At 60.0% G+C, this 16,482-nt stretch overlaps 4 protein-coding genes across 4 annotated transcripts; 2 read left to right on the plus strand and 2 right to left on the minus strand.

The window, feature by feature from the left end:
• Positions 1 to 146: 146 nt before the first annotated feature.
• F751_1240 (hypothetical protein) lies at positions 147 to 921 on the minus strand (the record flags this gene model as incomplete). Its single annotated transcript, XM_011402128.1, has 3 exons — positions 147 to 338; positions 399 to 566; positions 769 to 921. 3 exons carry the CDS (start codon positions 919 to 921, stop codon positions 147 to 149), a joined length of 513 nt encoding a protein of 170 aa, XP_011400430.1.
• Positions 922 to 2,026: 1,105 nt separating this feature from the next.
• F751_1241 (Cytochrome b-c1 complex subunit 6) lies at positions 2,027 to 2,458 on the minus strand (the record flags this gene model as incomplete). The annotated part of the gene is made up of 3 exons (XM_011402129.1): positions 2,027 to 2,092; positions 2,208 to 2,264; positions 2,375 to 2,458. 3 exons carry the CDS (start codon positions 2,456 to 2,458, stop codon positions 2,027 to 2,029), a joined length of 207 nt encoding a protein of 68 aa, XP_011400431.1.
• Positions 2,459 to 2,842: 384 nt separating this feature from the next.
• F751_1242 (26S proteasome non-ATPase regulatory subunit 12) lies at positions 2,843 to 6,343 on the plus strand (the record flags this gene model as incomplete). Its single annotated transcript, XM_011402130.1, has 12 exons — positions 2,843 to 3,055; positions 3,169 to 3,357; positions 3,584 to 3,691; positions 3,869 to 3,964; positions 4,161 to 4,274; positions 4,412 to 4,540; positions 4,721 to 4,798; positions 4,939 to 5,004; positions 5,286 to 5,382; positions 5,622 to 5,728; positions 5,937 to 6,013; positions 6,199 to 6,343. The coding sequence occupies 12 exons, from the start codon at positions 2,843 to 2,845 to the stop codon at positions 6,341 to 6,343; spliced, it is 1,419 nt and encodes a 472-aa protein (XP_011400432.1).
• An 8,097-nt stretch (positions 6,344 to 14,440) lies between these two features.
• On the plus strand, positions 14,441 to 16,482 carry F751_1243 (ATP-dependent DNA helicase 2 subunit KU80; the record flags this gene model as incomplete). Its single annotated transcript, XM_011402131.1, has 7 exons — positions 14,441 to 14,479; positions 14,612 to 14,704; positions 14,814 to 14,988; positions 15,179 to 15,324; positions 15,472 to 15,615; positions 16,085 to 16,154; positions 16,364 to 16,482. The coding sequence occupies 7 exons, from the start codon at positions 14,441 to 14,443 to the stop codon at positions 16,480 to 16,482; spliced, it is 786 nt and encodes a 261-aa protein (XP_011400433.1).

Genomic DNA, 16,482 nt, shown 5'->3' on the forward strand with positions numbered 1-16,482 from the left:
GCAGAGTGTGAGGTGCTTTCTGTGAGTCTGTCGGCAGGAGAGCAGGGTGTGCCAACGACTCTCTGGACCGGAGCATCCAGGATCAGTGGAATCTCGTCGTCATGGGCGAGGCCTACGGCGTGAGGAGGCGGCCTGGAGGTCCCGCTTCAGGCCAAGTCGCCCGCACCCTCGTCGCCGCTGCTGGCATAGCCGCCCAGGAGCCCAGCCAGGCCGGTGTCGCCCTCTGGGTCGGAGGCGGCCGGAGGGTCGGCCGCGTCATCCTCCTTTCGCACGACGCGCCGGAGCATTGGCTTGAGGACTGCGCCCAGGCCCCTCTTCTGGGGCAGCCGGGGGCCGGTCTGCTGCGGCGCGGCGCGGCCCGCGGTCTCTGGCGGCGGCGCGGCGGGGCCGATGAGCACGCCGGGGGGGTCAGAGCGCAGACCCTCCTCCTGCTCCTGACGCAGCCGGCGGAAGGAGTCCAGCTCCGCCGCCTCCTCCTCCTGCTCCCGCCGTCGCTTCAGGGCTTCCGCCTCCGCAACGGCGTCGAAGAACTCCAGCTCCTCCTCATCCAAAGGGCGGTTTTTGCCCTGCCAGTGTCAAGAGGAGGCGGGGTGGGTGGGGGTGAGTTGAGGGACCAGAAGATATACAGGGAAAGGCCTAGAGACACAGGTGAGGTGAGCCCTCCCAGGGTTCAGAATCATTTACCCGTGCAGTAGCCTCCTACCATTTTCATGGAGGTCATGACATCCACACCATACTCCCAGGCCTCGGTACAGCCTCGCTACCCACCGTCTTCATCTGCTTCCATGTTTCTTGGAAGGCCGACTCCTTGGCCTCCTTGGCGTCCCTCAGCACCTCCGCCAGAGGCTTGGAGGCAGCAACCTCTTCGGCGCTGCGCTGATTCTGTGCATCCTGGATGTCCCGTAGCTGCAGTAGGAGCATGGAACCCAGGGGTGGCGAAGCTCATTGCAGCCATCTGGAAGATTTTGGGAAGGCAGACATACACACCAACCCTGACTTCCTGCCAAGGGGTTCATGCAGCTTCCCTTTGCATACCTCCGACTCTGTCACAAATCTACGATCGTCTCCAAACAAGGCCTTGAAGGCATTCGCTCGGCTCTCCACCTCCGCCTTGACGGACTCTGTAGGGAACACGGAGGTTGCATCCCTACCCAAGACAGCTTCTCGCTCAAACACCTGCTCCTCTCTGCGGTGATGAACGACACCGATGGATACAACATCTTTCTCATTTGGCTTCTGATTAGGCGAACCTCGCAAATCACTTCCACTCACGCAGGTATGCGAATCATCTCCATTGGTCGCGATTCCTCCATCGTTTGTGACCCACTATGTTGGACAACCTGCAACCCTCCTGTAATGCAATGGTATCTTAATAACTCATTTCTGTGACCAGGTGTCGTCACCCACCTTGGTGGTCAAGTTGGGATGAAACCGAGGAACAGATCGTCCACGCTGTCCAATGTACAGGGTTGCCGCATGGCGACATGCATGCGGGGGTTGGGTACATTGTACAACTAAAAGCACCATTCCCCCCCACACACGATCAAGGTCCAGCCATGTGTTTGGGTGGGCTCCTCCATTGGACTGCTATATACAGCCTTAAGTTGAGAGCAATCAGATTTGCACAGATTTAAGACCAGGAGAATACTGTATGAGCAGCGCTTCACGTCATTTGCACTTTGCAGGAACCAGGATGCTCTGATCTTGCAACGAGTAGATTGGAAATGCTCTGTCTTAGGGTGTCTATTGCGTCAATGTGCCTTCAGCAAGAATTCAAACACCGATGGTTGTTCAGGCAAATCACAATATCAGCCATTCTTTCCGCCAACACCTACTCCCTGCAAGTGAGCCAGTCACCTCCCAGGTACCCAGCAACCCTTGCCCAAGACTCTACCCCTTCGTCTGCTCTGGATTGATCCACACATTCTACATTCAGACTGCGATTGGCAAGCAGCAGGGTCTGCACAGTTTGGTCACTGGCACCGCACAGCTCGCAGAGCAGCCTTCTAAGGCATGAGGGCACTCCTCACTTCAGCTTGTCAAATAGGCGTGCAGCAACGCACTTGTCGACGCACCTCCAGTAGTCAAAGTACTGTGTGAAGTGACACGCATGAGTAGGCAGAACTGGATGTCAAGCTCAGAGCCTTCAGCGAAATCTATGTCACCTCACCCCACACACTGAGCAATGCAGCACGATTCACCCTCACCTGGCCTGTGCAGTGCGCCTCCCCAGTGGTGTCATTCTTGACTCGCTCGCCGCAAGCCTGTCGGAATGGGTCAGGTGGCTCAAGTCCGTGCGAGAGAGACCGGGCCCCGCCACCACCGTCGTTCCCCGCACCCTTCTGCATTCCCGCCTCATCGACCCCAGGCTTACCTCATACTCTAGCAAGTACTTGGTGCATCGTGGCTTGCACCGTTCCTCCTCCTCAGGCTTCGGGCACACTACCTCGTCCGACATGGTGGCCGAGACCCGAGCGCGTTCGACGCCACTTCCTTCTAGACAAAAGGCCACGTTACGCTGGGGGTCAGGGAAGTGATCTCTGCAACGAGCCCCTCGATGGGTTCACAGGCATGTAGTCACCTGGAGGACCCAAGCGGTACCGATGGCCGGGGGTAGTACCCAGCACGGCTCGCTGGTCCCATTCACAGCCCCCATCAAACGCAAGTAAGCCAACAAATGAACATAGGTAGGCCGGTCAGGAGTGAATCGGTGGTGGTTTTATTGCTGACGACTCCACAGGCGTTTGCTTAGATCGGAAAGGGCGCAAAGTCTTTGGCTCCGGGAGGATCACTTGGAGGTGATCTTGCAACCATGAGCGTCCCCGAGGACGCCCCCATCAACATGGACCAAGATGCTCCCAAGTCCACGAGCGCACCATCCAAGAAGCCTGACATCGACCCTGTGAAAGTAGAGGAAGGCATTGCCAACGCCCGTGCTCTGGCAGCCCAGGGCTCTCGGGAGGAGGCCATCAACGCCCTGCTGAGCATCGAGCAGAAGGGCCGCTTGGCCGAGGACGTGGCAATCACCCGCAGCGCCTGCACGGCCATCCTGGAGGTGTGACCTAGGTGCAGCTGGCTGACAATGGCAGAGAGGGTGAACATACCACCCCTATCGGTAGGTTGCTGGAGCCCCGACGCCCATTCCACCATCCATTGACCCCCTTGCAGATAGTGCATGCTGCGCAGGATTGGACTGGGCTCCAGGACACCCTGCTCCTCCTCTCTAAGAGGAGGAGCCAGCTGCGCCAGGTTATCACGGCCATCGTGCGGCAGGTGATGGGGTATGTGGACGACACTCCAGACCTGCAGACCAAGACGGCCCTCATAAAGACGCTGCAGGACCTCACAGAGGGCAAGGTGAGTGATTGGATAGGGTGTGAGCCTAAATGGAGTCAGCCGGGCAGGCTGGGGCATGAGGAGAGATCCCTTGGCATGCAGCAACTTGTGGAGCGGGTGCTTTGGGTGGGAGGCGCCCACTGCTCCCCGCGGAGGCCTTTCCACCCATGCACAGATTGCACGGGGCCCCCTCTCCACAGATACCTCGCCCATCCCTCTCACTCCACACGAATGAAAACCCCGTCAGATGTACGTGGAGATCGAGCGCGCCCGGCTGACCCGACGCCTCGCCCAGATGACTGAGGAGGCCGGGAAGGTTTCGGAGGCTGCTGACATCCTGCAAGAAGTGGCAGTGGTGTGTACGCAGGGGATTGGCACTGGGCGTTTCGAAGATGAGGGGGGTCTGGACTGATGGGTGTGATTGAGTGCAGTGCAGCCTGTGTCTGAGGGACTAACGAGATATGTCGGTAGTGCAGGGTGTCTGGCACCATATTGCGCGCCCCCCTCCGATTTCTGTGCGATCTCGGCGCAGGAAACGTTTGGGACAATGGCCAAAACGGAGAAAATTGCTTACATCCTGGAGCAAGTCCGGCTGTGCTTGGACAAGGAGGACTTTGCCAGGGCCCAGGTGGGGAAAGCGCTTGCAGGGCAGGCTCAGGCATGCCTGGGCCAGGGGAGGGATGTGCGGCCTGCTGCCTAGAAGTTCAGTAGTTGGGATCTGCCTTGGCAGCTGGCCACCCGGGATGGACGTCCTATGTCCCTCTGCCAAGAAGCGAGGGGGTCGTGCTCTTAATGCACCGCCACATCCCCTACTCGTTCCCCAGATCCTCTCCAAGAAGATCTCGCCGCGCACATTCGTGCCACGGGCAGAGGCGAAGAAGGGGGAGGGCACGGGCGAGATAGGCATTGAGGGCACGGCCATCGAAGCTGCAGAGCCGGTTAGTGTTGTGTTTATGCCAGCCGCTGCATGGGTTGCATACTCATGTTGTCTGAGGCTTGGGTGCCTATGCGTCACGCTCTGTCGCGGTTTGACAGCAGGTGCACCTTTGAACAAGCCTCCTGCATGTGCCCGCAGGGCACTCCCTCGCTGGAGGAGCTCAAGAAGCAGTACTACGCGCTGATGATCCGGTACCATGCGCACTCCGGCGACTACCTGGAGATATGCCGTGCGTACAGAGCCGTGTACGAGGATGGCAACAGCGAGGTGGGAGGGGGATCAGGGAGGGCAGGAGCGATCAGGGATCTCATAGAGGCTAGGAAGGCCAGGCGTGGCGGGCATTCATCCCAGGAAGGGAATCCCTTCACTGAGACATCTGTGTCAAGCTGCAGGAGCCATGGGTGCGATGCATGTCCTGTTCCTTGACACGCCACCTTAAACCTGCAGACGCTTGAGAAGATGTGCTGGTATGCAGTGCTGGCCCCTGCAGACTCCGACCAGATCACTCTAGCTGCTAACACGGCGGTGAGGGGAGGAATGTGTGGGACTGCAAGGATGGGGTTCTTGGCCTTTAGGTGGTGTATCGTCTGTCTGCTTTACCCCTGTTTGAGTTGTTCTTGAGTGTCTTGAAGGTGACCCTGCGTGTCTCATCATACCTCCTCCAGGCCGAGCCTGGCCTGTCCCGCCTTCCAAAGTACAAGGACCTCCTGCAACGTTTCAACACCAAGGAGGTGGGGATGGTGAAGGGTTCCTGGCACACAGCTTGTGGTAATTACCTTTGGAAAAGATCGAGGAAGGGCCAAGGGTGGCCATGGGCCTGGCTCGTCCCAGGAACATGGCCTGACTTTGCAGGAGCACTTGAGATCTGGGGCCGTGGAGGCCCATGCTGGCTCCTGCAGCCTTGAAGCCGACATACAGCTCATTGACTGTAGGCTGTTTGTTACCAGCATCACACCACCTTCACCAAGACAAGTGCCATCTCCAAGTTCTGTTCCTGCTTCCAACGCCACAGATCCTCTGGTGGCAGCTGTTCACCGCTGACTTCAAGGCAGAGCTCGAGGCCGCGGACGGCATCTTCGGGGGTTCCAAGGGCGCCAAGCTCCGCGAAGGTGCGGCTGCGTCTGCAGGCTTGCGGCTGGTCTGGTTGGGGCCATGCGTCTGTGGGCTGGCTGCCCGCGGTGGGCATGTATGTAATGGCCTGAGCCCTGGCTAGCTGTGCCCAAATGAGCACAAGGTGCAGTGGTCTTCCCACCCTGATCATCTACTGGACACTGGGCTGCAGACTTGGTGTCCAATGCCGAGTGCCAGCCCCGCCCTGGCCCACGCTTTACACCCCTATCCCCTGCAGACCTGAAGCTGAGAGTGGTGGAGCACAACCTGGTGGTGCTTTCCACCTACTACTCCAGCATCACCATGCAGCGGCTAACGCAGCTCCTGGACCTGACCACGGACGAGGTGCGCCTGTTGAAAGTAGAGGGGGGGGGAAAGGGGGGCAAAATGGCAGTGCTGTCGCTGGCATGGGAGTGGCTGCAGAGTTGTGTGCGGCGAGGAGAGTCAGGAGTGCTGGTTCCCCAGCCTCCTTTGCCCTTTCCTGTCTGTGAGCTTTCATGGTAGCAGCTACAAGACTCGAAGACATCCCCTGTGGCCCTGATGAATGTTGCAGGCGGAGGCGCGGCTGTCGGAGATGGTGGTGGCCAAGAAGCTGGAGGCACGCCTTGATAGGCCCGCTGGTACCATCCGGTGAGTCTACAGGGGGGTGAGGGGTAGGAGCATGGGTCGGGAGGGAGCAAAGGAGAGGGAGCCGAGCAGCATAGCATGCTGCTGGTCGCTGCACATGGTCCAGTCTGCTGACATACACAGCTTTGCAATGGTGCCCTGCAGCGGCAGAAGACCTGAGCTCACACCCTTTCCCTCTGCTCACCCAGATTCGTCAAGGGCAACGGTTCTCCCTCCGCCACACTCAGCGCATGGACGGCTAACATCGCCCGCCTCCTCGAGACGGTGGAGCGGACGTGTCAGCAGATCCAGAAGGAGAGCATGGTGCATCGGGTGCCCATCGGGGCTCAGTGAACCCTCTGTGCAGCTGTGTGAGCGCGGCACATACGAAATAGCTTGCAGTCGTGAAGGCGAGGACGAGGAGGAGCAGACTTGGTGCTGGGTCTGAGGGGGCTTGGGCGATGCTGGGGACCGCGATGGCGCCTTGAGGGGAGGCGATCGAGTCGACTGCCGACCTGCGCCCTCCGGAGGGAGAGGAAAAGCCTTCCCGCGCCTAGAAAACGTCTCTTCGACAATTATAACTTTCAAGTATCAGCAGCACTTGCATGGCGACTCGATAAATTGCGGTTCAATCTTGGTACATGTCGACATGGCCCCCAAACCCGCCGGCCCACCCAAGGCCAAAGGAGGCGGGAAAACCATCGAGGGGGGTGGTGTAGACGCCAAGTCTCGGATAGAGGCGATCGAGAGGGAGATTCAGGAGCAGCAGAAGCTGAGAGTCCATGCTCAGCTCGAGAGGGTGAGGCACGCGGCACTAGCTTGGCATCCTCACTGTTACATCAAGCTCGCAAAGCTCCAGATTGGATCACTCCTGGATCACTCATCTGCTGAAGAGCTCTACGGTGTGTGCAGGACTGGGTGCAGGAACGCTGGGAGGCTTCCATCAAGACTGTGGCCGCCCTTGAGACCGCCTTGCTTGCTAAAGAGGTCGAAGCCGAGGCACTACAGACCCAACATGGCCTAGACCTCAAGGTACTAACAGACATCTCGGTGCTTGGCTGGCCTGAGCGATTGATTCTTGCCAACAGCACTCATGCTCTCCCTTCATGACCTTTTTTAAAGGTGTATCGTGCTCGCGTGCGACAGCTCCTGGCAGAGGTAAGGGATGGCGCTATTCAGATCCAGGATGCAGCAGCAGCCAAGGCTGTGGACAGGGAGGCTGGAGCTGCCACCAGAGAGGCATCGCTGCTGCAACAGATCCTAAGGTGGGATGGCACTGGCGGGGTGCCTTGGACCCGCTGGAAGGTGCAGAGAGTGCCTTGTTCCTGGTCAAGACACAGAGCATGGGCTGAGCATTGCTGGCTTTGCAGAAGTTGACAGACGTTGCTCTTCATGAAGCAGGGCATCATAGCAAAAATGAACAACATCCCCCTCCAGAAAGGTCGCTGGTTCCCAACCCTCTCGACTCCTCTCTGCTGTCATTGGGTGGACAGTCTGCAGGGGGTTCATCGTGAGGAGGCCTTGCACCACCAGCAATCAATGGATGCTGCTGTGGCATCTGGCACAGAGGGTGCACGAGCTGCTTGGAGAAGCGCTGAGGAGAGGACTGCCTCCCTGTGCCAGGCGTTTGCAGAGGAGCTGGAGCGGATGTATGGACAACTAGAGGACTGCTATGCTCAAGGTCTACTTGGACATGTACTGGAGCTAAAAATAGCTTGGCGCAGATTTAGTTGCAGCAGGATGACGATGATCGACTCCAAGTCGGAAGATGATTGACCTGCCAGCCTCCCCCTCGCAAATCCCTGCAGACTTGGTAGCGACGGTTTCGTCTGCGCAGGCGTCTGCTGCCTCCCTCATCGCCAGCCATCATAAGGTAAAACGGGGCCCTCAGTCTCTGCTTGTTTCCCGCTCTTCGCATGCCGAACGAGCCGACCGTGTGCTTTGGCTAACATCAGCCCCAGACTGGCCCCACATAAAGACTAAAGCCTCCCTATTAATTCCATGCAGGAGCTGAAGGCAGCCGTCGAAGCGTCCAAGGCAAGAGAGCAGCGCAGGATGAACGAGATGTTGCTGATCAAGGTGCGCCGGTGGTTGTAATCAAATGTCTGACGATATGTTGTTACTGGATGCCGTGGAGGCACAGCAGGTCTCCCTGAGTAAAGAAGAGGCGTGGTCCTCTTTGGTATCCTCGCCCCTTTGATTCTCTGGCACAGGAGGAGGCCAGGGCCGCTGCTGTGCAGTATAGAACTCTGCAGAGAGACCATTTTGCCCTACAACGGGCAAGCCTCGCGGGGGTCGTGCGCGGCACAATCCGCGAGCGGTCTCAGTCTCCTCCTGAGTATCACACTGGCAAACCTCAGGTGGGACATGCATGCTGACATTACCTGCTGAATGACGTTGGGCACTGATTCTTCTTCCAGACATGATCTGCTGGTGCTGAACGGCACGATCTTAACGTCATAAAGCCTCGTCGTTCATTGGAAACCCTGGCCTGTGGCTTGAACTCATGTTCCCTGTGACCCCTCAGGACCTGTCGGATGAGCTGGTACGTACCAGGGCGGCTCTGCACTCTGCTCAACGCAACCAGCAACGACTGTGGTGGGAGGCCCAACGCCTACATGTCCAGCTGGAAAAGGCATGCCAGGGAGGAAGGGGGACTTCTTGACCGCATCAGCATTCCTTGTGTGATTTTTGAGATCAGCCCCTAGGGATGAGGTAATTGTGATCCTCAGCAAGACTCAGAAGCACCGCGCAACCCTTGCAGAAGGCCGAGGATCACAAGCAGCTGTGGGAGGAGCTAAGACGGTTCGCGACCTGGCGACGGCGAGGAGCTCATGCGCCACGCCAAGAACTTCAGCCTGGCACCTTCATGGGTGATGTGCAGTCCGCAAGGAGCTGCGCTGGCATGCTGCAGGCTGGAGTTACCTCGAGGAGTCTGGTCCTGGGTCTTAGGCCGGTGAGCTCGGACTGTTCTTGAGGGCTGGAGTAAGGAGGGCAGAGAATCGGGCAGATTGGTCTGTTGGACCCAAGTCATGGACTGGAGGGTGCCATTAGTCCTAAGCAGGGCCGATCGGCAGACAGTGCACCTGCTGGGTGGCTCGCGGTATGCATCATGCCATGAGGTACTGCCAATATAACCCATCCCACCCTGCACAGAAGCCTGGCAGCCATGGGGGGAGCTCCCACAGCGCACACACTGCCAGTGGTTTGGCCTTGGCCCCTGCGGTTGCGGCCCAGCAGACAGGGCCTCATAGGGGTGTTAGCGGCGGCGATCAAGGAGCCTGCGAAGGGATGCAGAGTGGGAGCTCATCGGGCAGGCCGAGCAACGTCCAGTCGGGAGGATCCGGTAGAGGCCCCTGCATCATATCGACTGGCTCGTGCGAGGGCAGATCACCCATGGCCGAGGCTGCACAGCATGCCCGTGAGATGTCTCGGTCCGACCCCGCCACTGACCCTCCAGCAAGCATCGGCTGTGGCCCCCAGTCGGGGCGCCGTGATCCTGTTTCAGTCGATGCGAGTGCGCTGGGCGACGCCACCAGCACCAGCCCCGCACACACGCAGACAACAGATTTGACGCAGACAGGCAGCCAGCACACCTTGGCGGCGGCCAACTCACTCCATCCAGCGATCGAGGATGCTGCCTGTTTGAAGATGCGCCTCGGCCAGGGAGAGGATCAGGTGACATGCAGCCAGCAGGCCTCTCCTACCTTGATTGCAGGCGCCAGGTTGACCACCACATTCCCATTTGAAGTTGTGCATCGGACCAATTCTCTGGAGACAGACTCCCAGGATGCCCCGAGTGCCTGTCAACCACATGGGACTGGGCCTGGCAAGAGTACGTCCAGGACCGCTTCCATGTCCTGTATCCCAGCTGAGCCAGGAGAGCGGCCAAGCACAGGCGCCACAGCCGCGGTTGATCCGGTGATCAATCCACTGAACCCCGAATCTCCAGTGAACCTGCATGTCCGTGACCTGGACACTGCAAGCCAGGGTGGTGTTGCCCCCGCCCTAGGCGAACAGGCTGCAAGTGGGGAAGCGAAGGCGGCACGCCCTGCATCCCCATCAGCGGGGAGGAGTGCTGAGGAGCTGGCGCCAATTTCCCACCTGCAACCGGACACCCTGAAGAGCCCAGTTGCACAGCTGCATGTGCCTCATACCAGACCTACCCCCTTGATCCCGATGGCTGTGGCCTGCAGAGTCCCTGTTCCCGACTGGCAACCCTTGCAAGGCGTGCAGCATTGGAGCAGGGCAAATTGTGGCTCACCCTTCGCCATTGCCAGTCCTGTCATGCCTGCACCTCCTCCACCTGAGACTCTGGAGGGAGGTGACGTGCAGCAAAGGAGGGCCGACGACTCCTGCCTGCAGCCCACCCTGAGGCCAGGCACCTCCCCAACCGACCCCTCCCCCGACGCCCGAGCATGGACACTACGGCTGGACGACGGTCTGTCCGTTGCCCTGGCCGGAGCCGCTGCTGGAGCCGAGGCAGCGGTTGCCCGGGCGCTTGTGGCGCGGCAGCCGTGCTGAGGTTCGTTGTCATGTAGGCATCCCTCCTGAACCCGAATGCCGAAGGAACTGTGTTGGAAAACAAATTGACTGATCTTTCCATGTATTACAACTCAAAATAAGTAACTCAAGCAAGGGTTTCTACGGGATTGCCCGGAACAATACACGGCGTGATTGATACAGAGTAGTATCTGGCAAGGTTCTGATTGACAGGGCAGAAGCTAGCAGCCTAAACGCTGATGTCCACCGTCTGAACCTGCAGGATCATGCCTGTGGATAGGGAGACGCAGTGGGAGAGCAACTGATTGGGCTAAGGATTCATATCCAGCTACTCACACCCAAGGCACACAGGGGATGGGCATACTCAAGAAATGATGTGCAATACGAAGAACACAGAACCCCCCTCCCCCCCCCTCCTTGTGATGGCCAAGGTGCAGCGATGCATTGTTCTCCCAGTTGGGCCCCCCAGTACCCTTCCTGCTCACCATCCTCGCAAGCTGTGCCTGCCTGGCTGGTGAACCAGTAGGTCACCCCGCCGCCCGCCCCAGGGTCCGCCCAGATGTACATGCCAGTGGGGGAATGGGTTCCCTGCTGCAGGGGCGCCAGCTCCTCGCAGGGTGCGACGGCGGCCGGCGGCTGTGCAGACGACAGCAGGGAGCATGTCGAGGAAGCAGACGAGGTACCCGAGGGAGGAGGACAGATCCCCGGTCCCGGGATCTGGTAGACACCCTGGACACTGTGCCATCTGAAAGTCACAGTCCCTCCGGTGCAGATGGGGATGGGTCCATACGCAGCGGGCTCAGAGTTGAAGCCCCAGAAGTCCTGGCATTGAGGGGATTTGGCAGGGCATTGAGGTACCCATGTGGAGAGACCCACGAGGCATGGGCTCTCGTTGGAGTCCTGGTACTGTCACCCATGCGACTGCATGTTTGGAAGCGTCGTGCGGCACAGATTCTGCGACGCAATACCAGTTTGAGAGAGCAGCGCAACTCACCCAGTTCTTGTAGCAATTGCCAGCTGCGCAGGGGTAGGTGGGTGGAGCAGAATTGGATGGTAAGGTGAATGGCAGCCAGAGTAGCCCAACAATCAACGATGTTCCCTTGTCTCACGTGAGCACCTCTTTAACCTCACCTGCTCTCCCAGCGATCTGAGGCACAGTGGCGAGCAAGAGCAGGAGTGTCGCTGCCCATAAAGTAGCGAGGACGCCGCGCTGCTGAGCCATGAACGAGAATGGTATCCGCCTGTCAATCAGTCACTGCGATTTGTTGCAGCGCGGTGATGGGGCTCCATGGTCCGAAAGAGTGTCAACGTGCGTCTCCGTTCCTTTACTTGCTGGCCTTAGTGTCAGAAAACGCGTCGTTGGGTTTGCTCTCTTTGAATTCTAAAGCCTACGATGGATTCGATCGTCGATTTCAGGAAAAACTCCTTTGTAATCGAAAATGGTGTGTGACCCTTCGATCGCGCCACGGCACCTCCAGAACTACCCTAGAGATCACACGTCGGATTCTGCAGGTACTACTCTGTTCAAAACACCCGGGTAGGACCAACGACAAACGTGGGAATCTACCCAAAACAACGGCAATGAAGACCAATCAGAACTTCAGTCGTCGTCCAAGAAAGCCGCCGCCCCTCTCCTGCGCCTCTTCACTTCTTCCTTCGCGGCCAGCCTGGCGGCCTCGGCCTCCGCTTCTCGCCTATCCGCCTCCCGAGCGATGCGCAGCGATCGCTGCTCCTCCGCTGCAATGTCAGAGTACCTGGTGACCTCCATGCTCCGGTCATCCATCCGATCTACCTCTGCGAAGCGACCCGGATCATATCTGGAGAAGGGACAGCAAGGGTGTTGTTCTGAGTGTATGGGAATGCGATACCTGTGTGGCATGTTGAGGTGCGGCGATGGGCAGTGGGGTCCCCGGGCAAGGGAAGGGAGATACTCCGGTGCACAGCACAACTGGCAAGCGCATCGGAACAAAGCCTGCCACCGGGTTGCCTCACCCGCCCAGGGCAGAGCGCAGGGCGGATCTCCAGTCACCCTCCGCCCCGCCCATCTCGCCGTCGCCCTCGTCGTTGATGAAGTCGGAGGCGTCGGAGTCTTGAGCCTCCAGGGACAGTCTGCAAAGGGTAGGCAGAGAGGGATCAGACACAGGCTGGCACAAATTCACCGACGGACGACCAGGAGGCTTTGTGGACGGTCATGCTGTCTCAACCAGGCAATGCTGGTCCTCCGCTGCGGCCACATCACCAACCCTGGGAGTCGCAGACCACATGCACTGACAGAGCGCCAAGGCGGCCTGCATGAACATGCCAGCCACCAGCCACTGCACCTTCGCTTCCTCTGCAGAGCAGTGGGCGGCTGCTTCCCGCCGTAAAAAGTGCCCCGGAGATCCGGCCTGCATGACGAGTCCCCGCCAAGTCTGTTCAGGGGCTGGCCTGCTCTGCTCGTGACCCCTGATGGCAGCGCACCCCGCCGGTCGGGCGGCGACACGGCAGGGGAGGGGCCCTTTGTCCCAGGGGCGGGGCGAACAATGTGCAGCGTGCCCCTGCCCGTGGCTGAGGTGACCCCGATGTGGGCCATGGAGGCACGCTGCGATGCAGGTGCCGGCCTGAAGCTGTGTGATGGCAAGGACACAGGTGGCAGCGAGGCCTTGGCAGCATCCACTCGTGCCCTCAGCGCGGCGTCGGCCATCTGTTTCCTGTCCTTGCCAACTGCGTGGGTGTGAGGGACGGGCGGAGGGTGTAAAGTTAGCACCTGCCATGGCAATGTGGGCGGACCGCAGAACGTGGCGCCTCTTCTTCAATCACTTGCACCCCTCATACAAGAGCGATACCAAGATGCCCGGCAGCATCGAATTCCACACCTGCCGCCACGTTCACTGCCGTGGTTCGGCCCCCCTCGCCCTTCCTCCTGCCCTTGGTCGAGGTGACGGTGGCATGGGTGATCACCCGCTTGGACGGCGGCGGCGACAAACTCGTCGCTCGGAGTCCTGTCCCAGGGTCGGCCGCGGGACCCCTTGCCTGTACTGACCGCGCCCCTGCTGTTGCACGGATCTGGCCTGCGCCCAGCTTTGAGCCTGGGCCCGCTCTTTCCGTGTGGACGCCTGGCTTTGACTGTGATGCAGTTGGACGGCCTGGAGCCTTGGGCGCTAAACCCAGCCCGCTGAAGTCTAGGGAGGCTTTGATGGAGGTTTTGGGTTGGTGGTCTGGCTCCACTGCGCCAGCTTGCACTGGAGCAGGCCCGGGAGCATTGCCAATCTCTCGGCGGGCACTGCTCTGGGGGCGTGGGGGAGGGGCAGACACAGCCTGCCAGCCTGGGGCCCGAGCGGCTTCGCGCGTGGACACCGGGCCTCCGAAGAACGACGTACGACTGCAATTGGGGGACTGGGAGGGGACATTTGAGGCTCGTTGTTGTAAAACGGGACTGGCACTGATCTGGCGCCTGCCTCCTACCCGCCCTGCCTGCCAGAAACGCACGTCGCAAGACGGGAGCGCTCTGACTCCCTAAATCGAGCCGTCGACATTCAAAGAAAAAATCGCAATTCAGGCCTCATGCTGTCCTCCCGATTGTGATATCGCCTGTCGTGGTCCATCCCTGGCTCGACATAACGAGGCAAGTACGTGTCACATACTGGATGGCACGGCAGCTGAGCCAACAATAATACAATCACGAGTACATGTATCTCGGCGGTGCATTTGGTGGGAGTGATCGTGTCTGGGACGGCCTTTCTCAGACTCTCGGAAGTTGGTCGGGGGGGGGGGGGAGCTCTCGCCCGGCATGTATAGCAGGCCGAAAGGGGATGAGGGCTGCGTTCGGTGTATACATACAGCAAATTGCACACTTTTGCGGATCTAGAGTGATTTGTAATAAAGAACATACAATGACAAGGTTTGGGACGCTGGTCATCTGGCAGCTTACGGGACCAAGGCAGGCCTGAGTCGTGCCAGATCGCCCTCATGCCGCCAGCCACGAGGGCCACGGGGCCCCGCAATGTGGTGCGTCGGCCACTGGATCTGAGTGTGGTGTGCGAGGGTGCGGTGATGGCCCTGCACGCTCCCTGCCTGGCTTTGGGCGGTACCCAGCGATGAACAGCCATCAGATCAGAGCTGCACCATGCCGCTGCACAGGAAGTCACGGTGCTGCTGCTGGACATCGGCGCATCCATGCATGCAGACCTGGACAGCGCAGCGCATGCCCTGAGCGCATACGTCGAGACTAGGGTGAGGAGCGCTGGGGTTGCGCAGCGATACCAGCCTCTTGCATGCCCGATCATTTGAGCCCCTGCGCCCGATCCATACTGCTCCTGAGGGCGCCTTCCCGCCCATACAGATGCTGTCCAGACCCAACAGCGACCTGGCCCTGGTCTACTTTGGCACCTCTGGCACCTCCAACGAGCTGCACGACGAGGCGGCTTCTGCGGGGGACCCCACCCAGTACCTCCACATCAGCGTTGTCCACGCGCTGCAGCAGCCGGGCCTCTCCATGCTGCGATCCCTGCGACAGGGTGAGTCGCAGGCGGCGCGGCACACGGGACGCTATTCCTGCCCGTGGATGAAGCAGCGATGGTGGCTGCTCCCGAGAAGCTGCATCTTCCCGGCATCCTGTCGTTCCCTCGCGCCGACCTGCTCCCACTCCCTCGACACCCTGCAAGCCCTCCAAAACCTCCAAAGCCTCCCTCGTCCCCGCCCTCCCAGTCCCTCGTGGAGATGGAGAGTCTGACTTTGTGGACGCCCTCACGGTGGCCCTGGACTCCCTCTACAAGGCCGTGGCACTGCGGGACGAGCTGCAGGGACCCCGCGTCGCCAAGCGCATCGTGCTCCTGTCCCAGCTGGCGACGCAGGTGCACGGATCTCATGGTGCTTTGGGGTGGGTGTGGGGAGGCGGCCGTGCGGCGGTGGATGGCCTCGTGCCTGTTGAGGATCTGGAAGCCTGTCACCTGCTCCAGACCATGCCATCCAACCCCCCAGCCCGCCCTCCCCCACCGTAGATTAAGCCAGATCCGGGGAACGCGTTCAAGGACACCCTGGTCCGGAAGCTGGCTCAGCAAGGCGTGACGCTGGACCTGGTGTGTCTCCACCCGTATCTCGCAGTCCCTGGGACTCGGGCGCAGCTGCAGTACATCCTGGACAACGTGGGGAGGGGTGGGCCTGGCGGGCTGTCTGGGTGTGACGGGGGCCATTCCAGCTCGAGTGCTGGTTTCTTCATGTGGGTCCCAAGCCTTGCTCCCCAAGCTGAGGGAATATGGGGGGGTGGAGCTCATGATGAAGGGTGCGGGCGCTGGGCTTCGCTGTCGCATGGCCACACGATGCACACCCTCAAACCTCTGACCTCGCCTGCAGTCACCGCACACCCTGCGAGAAGTGCACGACGCTGCGGAGCTGGCAGGCGCATTCAAGTCACGGGAAGTCACAGCCACCGCATTTTACTCCGGACCCTTCACCATCAGTGAAGACTTTGAGTTCAAGGCGAGGAGCAGCACGCAGGCTCCTGCGCAGGCGGGGTGTGGTGTCTTGGCAGGACAGAGTCCTTGCTGTCTCAGGGGTTGGGCTGATGGGGAGGGATGTATCTGCTTGCCACACCCCCTCCCCTTCATTCTGCAGGTCAAGGTGGCAAAGAAAACCAACCAGGAGAAGCTCCCTTCCCTGGGCAAGGAGTCGCCCTTTGACAGCAGTGAGGCAGCTGGGGGGGCATCGATGCGCTCTGGCGCAATTTGCACGCCGCCCCTTGGGTGCTGGATCTGCTGGACCACCCCTGCCGGACCCACTGCATTGTGATTGGGAGGTCTCTGACTCGCCTGGCCCCACGGGCGAGGCAAGACTGGGACCCATCTGTACGCACATTCAACCGCCGACCCCTCTTTCCTTGCTCTCGCTGCGCAGCTGACCCAGCAGCCTCGCACGGCTTGACTCTGGCTCGGGAGTACAGGGTGGCGGAGGAAGGGGATGCCGGGGAGGAAGTGGCGCAGGAGGAGCGGGTGAAGGTGTACCGGGTATGCTGA

This window comes from Auxenochlorella protothecoides (genome assembly GCF_000733215.1).
Source record: "Auxenochlorella protothecoides strain 0710 unplaced genomic scaffold scaffold124, whole genome shotgun sequence".
Lineage (NCBI taxonomy): Eukaryota > Viridiplantae > Chlorophyta > Trebouxiophyceae > Chlorellales > Chlorellaceae > Auxenochlorella > Auxenochlorella protothecoides.